The 7,004-nt window shown below is 35.3% G+C and overlaps 1 protein-coding gene across 1 annotated transcript; it reads left to right on the forward strand.

The window, feature by feature from the left end:
* The first annotated feature begins 120 nt into the window (after positions 1-120).
* Positions 121-7,004, forward strand: LOC100372329 (ran-specific GTPase-activating protein-like). Its single transcript, XM_085491094.1, has 6 exons — positions 121-244; positions 1,481-1,593; positions 4,662-4,822; positions 5,341-5,469; positions 5,878-5,934; positions 6,215-7,004. The coding sequence occupies exons 1-6, from the start codon at positions 230-232 to the stop codon at positions 6,454-6,456; spliced, it is 717 nt and encodes a 238-aa protein (XP_085347220.1). The 5' UTR covers positions 121-229; the 3' UTR covers positions 6,457-7,004.

Below are 7,004 nucleotides of genomic sequence, written 5' to 3' on the forward strand. Positions count from 1 at the left end.
CTTGAGGGGTTATAACAATAATTGTCTCAAAAACAAATGTTTCTGAATATCCTGAAAATTATGTATGGTCGAGACTGGTATCATCTCCTGGTCAGTGTTTATATTTACCATGTTAGGTGGTCTCACTTAAACACCAGCGGGAAAGCCGCCATATTCCGAACAAAGGTGATTCCCTGACTGTGAAGATTCGTGTTTCGTGGATTTTTATCTCTCATCATCGTCAACAGTCATGGCCGAAGAAAAGGTTAGAACGCGGAAATGATTTTGTCTACACTTCACTTATTTACTGGTGATATTTTTGATCGATAACAATGTATACTTTGAAATATTTTCGCCGGTAATAGCGACATGAGTTTTCACATGACACCCGGCCATCACATTGACATAGTCACGTCAATAGACTCGTCTGATTTAATGGTGTGACATTACGAGAATTAAAACTGGACTGAACAGAGTAAAGTACAGTTCCATTTTTCGGCAACTTTCAGTATGTCTATCATATCAATTGTCTGTCCAGGTTGATAATATTTAAAAATGTCGCGTGTTAACAATCACGCAATGATTACCAATCTACAATCGTGTTCGTGTGCATATTATACAAACTTAAAAATATTTATCGTTTTTGGTTTGATACTATCATGTCTGTGTTTCAAGATATTTTTGCATTTGGATTTTTTTTTTTATAAATTTACATAAATTTAAAAAACAATTGTTCACCTTTGATGATCCGAGACGGGCGGACTGAAGCCATCTGTACAATGGTTATTACCTTGTTGAATGTCTCTTTCTGAGGTGTATTCGATTGTACGTTTTGTACTTTATGATCCGACTTCCTAGGTCACAATAGTTGTTTCCTGTCCTATTTAACTTTTTCTATTAAAAGCTAAACTGTTCAATTTTTTCACTGCAAATTTTTTTATGAATTGATCTTTCAGTGTGTTCCTTGCAAGGATTCTCTTGTTCACGAATTCTTTTCAACTTTCTTTTAACTGACGTGTTCGTTATCCTATTTTGTTGCAAGTCGCACTTTGTACTGTATAGAAAAGTATTCACTTCGTATTTTAGTAGATTTCATTTTGCAGATGTATTCGCCACTAATGATTTAACAAAGACACAATTGTCTGTTTTTAAATTCTCTGGTTGTGAAGGAGGAAACAATTGATTCTATTGCTCACTTAGCATATTCACTGGGTTCTAATTGGGTGAATTCAGATATCTGCGAAATAAACGAAAATAAAATCCAGCAAATGGTTGATTTATATACAGTACACCAAATGCAATGAAAATGACTGCCAACCAAAGTGGCTGTGAACCACAGCTATTCTATCACTGCTGTACAAAATGTTGTGATTTTCACCTACTTTTCCCTATCGTTAAAAATAAACCAGTTTATAGTACCTTACTTACTTACATTTTAGCTAAATAAGTAGCAACATTTCTTTGTAACAATGATTCTAAACCTTGCATTATTTGTTTGTAGCATGAAGAGGAATTCGCTCCCAGTAGTCCCGATGTTCATTTTGAACCTGTGGTGAAATTAGCTCCAGTGCACATAGATACCATGGAGGATGATGAGGAAGAGATATTTAAAATGTAAGATTTATAATATCATTTTATAGTCTCTTACTTTATTACAATATTGTATGCCATCTGCCTTGCATGCAACAAAAAGTTCACAAAAACAAAAGAATTGTATTCAATGTCCTGTTGGTTTATATCTGACTTCTCAAACTCCCTGCATTTCTCAATAATTACTATTATACATCTGGAATTTTCATCCTACCATATTATGAAACTCCCAGTGTTCTCCCCAGGATGTAAACAGCGTGGCGGTCCCGCCACAGTGCTTCGATTTGCCGCCACGATGATTAGCAAGACCGCCACAGTGTTTCTTTTCATTGGGGGATCTCGTCACGCTGGTCGGCCTGACCGGCACTCAAAATTAGCGACCACCGCGGAATGGCTTCAGACTATTGTCATATTGTTATTATACTTGCGCACCGACTGACACGCATCCTGCCAGTCGTGGATAATAATTTGTAAACAATAGACATAGTCGCGTGATGTGGTAGCGGCTTTGAACAATACAAGTCAATTTTGTAAAATTAGCACCTCTTTGTTAGTCCCCGTTCGGACGTAGTCCGAAAACGGGGACTTATGTTTTGCCCTGTGTGCGTCCGTCCGTGCGTCCGTCCGTGATCACCTGTATCTCGAACATGCATGGACCGATTAAGTTCAAACTTCACTCATACATCACACATTATATGGGACATATGCACATGCATTTTTTTCATGATCCGATTAACGATAGCCGAATAGCGGCCATTTTAAGGCCGAAAATGCATCAAAATCACACATTTTCACCATTCCGGACCCGGATCTCAGTTATGCATGGACGGATTTTGTTCAAATTTGGTACATACATTAAACATAATAGTACCTTGATGCACGTCATTTTTTTTTTTCGGATCAAGTTCGAAATGGCTGAATGGCGGCCATTTTGTTAAAGAATTCAGTTCTGGATCCGTATCCGAGACATGTCTGGATTGATCAAGTTCAAACTTCACACACACATGGTACATTATGTCACAAATAGATATGTGCATTTGTTTCATGATCCGCTTAACAATAGCTGAATGATGGCCATTTTAAGGCCGAAAATGCATCAAAATCACGTATTTTCACAATTCCGGAACCGGATCTCAGTCATGCATGGATAGATTTTGTTCAGATTTAGTACAATGTGTTGTACATATGCAGGTGCATTTCGGTCATGATCTGCTTTGAATGTATATGTCACTCAAATATGAATGGAACGGGGACGTGTCATTGACAATGACTTGTTTGTAAGTAAATATGTTCTGACGATAGACGCAGTCTTTAGTTTGAAAGCTAAAATTCTTTCAAAATCAATTCCACCCGATATAACATGGGAAAATTGGAGTTCACGATCAGTTTACGCTACTCAAGAAAAAAAACGTGTTTATTGCGTTATTGGGTAAAATACATTTGAACTGTTATCATGAATTATGTAAAAACTCTTCTTTCAATACTTTATTTTACCTTTTAAAAATTTCTAATCACCTCTTTCGAAAACCATCATGCAGTTTTCATCTGAAATTCATACCAACACATCGTGCTACAACATCGCTTTACTTCCGCAATGTAATTTTTATGATCACGATTATTCGGAAAACTTCGGGTTCTACCGGCATTATCATGCGGCATTTTGATTGGTAAATGGCGTTTTTGACCCACCGGGTCAAAGGACACATGCCGGTCAACTAATGCGTCATAACTATCATGGCGGGTCTGTGTTTTTCACCGAAGTGATTAAAAATAATTTCTCCCGATAAAACTAGCTCAAATTTTACGTTTTTTCATATAAAAAAAGAAGTATTTAATTTTTGCATGGCATCATGACAGAGTAAGAGAAATTATTGGTATAACCAGTGTATAACATCGCGAAGTAAGTTATGTCACGTCGTAACTTTGATCGTTTGGAAGTGTTATTTGTTTGTTCATTTACTGTAAATGTAAACGTTGGAAGCTGATGGTCGGAATAATAACCAACAATCCACCAAATAACTACATGGTCGATTTTTTTGAAGGAGAATTCTGTAGTAAATAAGACCATGAAAGTGGTGAACATAATCCTGGCTCAAACGTTTCAAATGAGTTTCATTTAACCTTTTACAATTTATTGTTTCTTTTTAGTCTGCAGCATTTGCATTTCGAGAATGTTTCATTTTTAAATTCAAACTCTTCTAAATTGTGAAACGTAATATTTTGACTCCAAAAAAAAAAATATTTTCCCTGTGACGGAGCTCATTAATATTACAAAAGTGTCCAAAATAAAAGTGTTTATAACACTGTGTGAAGTAAATAAATATCTGCCACTTTGTTTTTAAAAATATATGTTTATTGTGTGGGTGTAAATGTGCTTTGGTCAATTTCCATTATTATGTAAATCATATGTAAATTAGGCCGCCACAGTGGTTTAAATTCCTGGGGAGAACACTGACTCGAATTCCAAATATAGAATGATTACACACATAAGTGTGTTCTAATAATAAAAAACAGAAATGGCTGCCCCCAGGGTTTGACCAATTCCAACACTAAGAAGTTCGCTAAATGTTCTAAACGTTTTGGATTACGGCATTCCCATGATGAATTCCTGGGAGGAAAAGTTGTATATTAATAAGGATATTACGAAGATACTGCAAAGTATGCACTCTGACAGTACGTGGTTGCAACAACCTCTAGTCCGTGTCGGTCGATACCCCCGCTGTACTGTCTTCATGCATACTTTGCAGTATCCTTGTAATAAACTCATAATCTACAGCCTTGCTTGTGTGTATATACAATTTTAAAAGTATGTCAAAAAAAAAAGGGTTTTACATTTCTTTCTTTTTTTTTTCCAAAAAATTACATAAATTCAATTTTTTAAATTATTGTTCGCCATTGATGATCCGAGACGGGCGGACAGAAGCCATCTGTACAATGGTTATTACCTTGTTGAATGTCTCTTTCTGAGGTGTATTAAATTGTATGTTTTGTACATTTTGAAATTATGAAGGGGGTCATTCAACTGTTGATATAGTTGTCTCCATCACACCAGTGCAATGAGTAATCGTGTTTTCAACCATTTCTATTCCCAGGCGGTCAAAATTATTTCGATATGCCAAAGAGGCAGAGCCAGCCGAGTGGAAAGAACGTGGTACAGGTGATGTCAGAATATTGAAACACAAGAGTGACGCATCCAGATTTAGGTTACTGATGAGACGAGATAAAACACTGAAAGTCTGTGCAAACCATTATAGTAAGTTGCATATTGTAAAACCATTTATTTTCACTGACATTTAATTTCACTATTTTGGTGTTTTGAGCATATTCACTGCGTTTTTAATATCAAAAGTGTCAAGGAAACTATTAGTTTTATTGTTTCACATGTTCATGTAGATTTAATTTAGCGAAATATACTTATCAGCGAAAATGACGAAATTAAAACCCAGTGAATAATTAATACATCTACAGTATTTTATCTCTTGTATAGCATAATTCACTTGCCATACTATTTAACTTAATATAACTTAATATAAACCAAAAAAAAAAAATGTTTAGTTGTAAGAAGCTGACTAGTCTTAGCTGACTAGACTAAACCTAATCTTTTATTGTCGCCTTGTAAAAGATGCAAGATAAAATTGTCAGACTATGGAATCACTCAGGTGTGCATTGTAGTTTGATGGGTGTTTGACCAACACACCGGGTCATTTACGTAAGCACAAATGTGTTATTTTGGATTATTGTGTAGTGACATTATGTGAATTACTCTTGCAGTTACATCAGAAATGGAACTCCTACCGAATTGCGGAAGTGATAGAGCGTGGGTATGGACTGTTTTATCTGACTATGCCGATGAAGAAGCCAAACCAGAAACCTTAGCCATTAGATTTGCAAATTCTGAAAGTGAGTGTTTTGGTTTATTTGCCTGATTTGCTTGTGGGTAACTGTTGCATATGTGCATAGTCATTTTGCACATCGCACTAAATTATCTTTATTTAGCTTGCCAACAAAAAAACTAAAAGCGACTGATAACATGCCATATTTTAACTTACCTGCTTGTTCACCATTGATGATCCGAGACGGGCGGACTGAAGCCATCTGTACAATGGTTTTACCTTGTAGAATGTCTCTTTCTGAGGTGTAATAGTTGTTGTACTCTTAAAAACATGGCTGTCCCAGGAGCCTCTTTCTGGATAAAACTTGCCCATAAGAAACTGAGAGGGTGCCAGACATTTAAAAAAAATCAATGCTCTTAAATCTCCAGCCACAGGATTTGATGATTTTTAAATCAATTTATTATTATTATTACAGATGCTCAGAAGTTTAAAACAAAATTTGAAGAATGTCAAACAGATATTGTCAATAATTGTAAGTAACCAGAAATTCAATAATAAATACAGCAACTATATATTTTAAAATGTACAATCTGGATATGCCACTTGACTACATGAAGCTTTCCTGTGATGCTGTAAAAATCATATGGAGTTATGAATTTTGTATTTTGATACTCTATCATGATTTATCATTTACCTTTCATTAAAACAAAGAAAATATTTCAGCTGAAACGGTCATTGTAGCGACTACTTGTTTTTTGTTTTTTTTGTGTGTTGGTAGTTTATTTATTCATTCAATGAATTATTGTTTGCAGTGAAAAATGAAGCAAATGAAACGGATAACAAAGAAAAAGAGACCGAGGATGTTGCTAAGCAATTAGAAGATTTAACAGTTAAGGATAGCAACAAAGAAGATGCATCGGAGAGTAAAGACAACAAGGTGGAAGGAAAAACGGATGAAAAAGATAAGAAATCGGAAGATAAAACGGAGGTGAAAACAGAAGAAACTAAAGATGAACCTAGTGATGATACTAAAGAGAAAAAAGATGAATCATGAGTGACTTTGTAAACTACATCCCAATTGGTTGATAGTCTCGTGCAAACAAACAAATCGATACTTATTGACCAATCCAGAAATGTGTTGCATCTGTGATGTCAACTCAACTGAACATTGTACAGAATTAAAAATGGATGAACTGTAACCCCTTACCTGATTGGTTGAGTGTAAAAATGAACCTTTATATTGACCAATGATAAGAAATCCAGTCATATAGCTTATACTTAACAACATGTGAAAAATGCGAGAGATGCGTTTTCTTCAAAGCTGTATAAAGCTCCAGTATCTTGCTATTTGCAACTTAATTTTGTACTTTTTGAGAAGAATGCAATCCTGTTCAATTTACATTTAGATGTTAAAGTGGGTTGGGCCTTTTCCAACATGATCGCGTTTCAGTTGATTATATATTCTACTATAGGTCAACTGTAGTACACTTTTGGAGATGGAGGGTGGGGTGTCTGGTTCAAGGTCTTTGCTGTTGAACAGTTTACATTGAAACTATTTTGTTAAACTTAACTGCTGTCTCTAAAATAAACTGATCAGAAAAA

The sequence above is a fragment of the Saccoglossus kowalevskii genome, chromosome 16 (assembly GCF_978046115.1).
Source record: "Saccoglossus kowalevskii chromosome 16, keSacKowa6.1, whole genome shotgun sequence".
NCBI lineage: Eukaryota > Metazoa > Hemichordata > Enteropneusta > Harrimaniidae > Saccoglossus > Saccoglossus kowalevskii.

Coding starts and splice junctions, on each gene's coding strand:
- LOC100372329 (XM_085491094.1), top strand. Junction 4,823..5,340: donor AGTCTGTGCAAACCATTATA/GTAAGTTGCATA, acceptor TTACTCTTGCAG/TTACATCAGAAATGGAACTC. Junction 5,935..6,214: donor AACAGATATTGTCAATAATT/GTAAGTAACCAG, acceptor TATTGTTTGCAG/TGAAAAATGAAGCAAATGAA.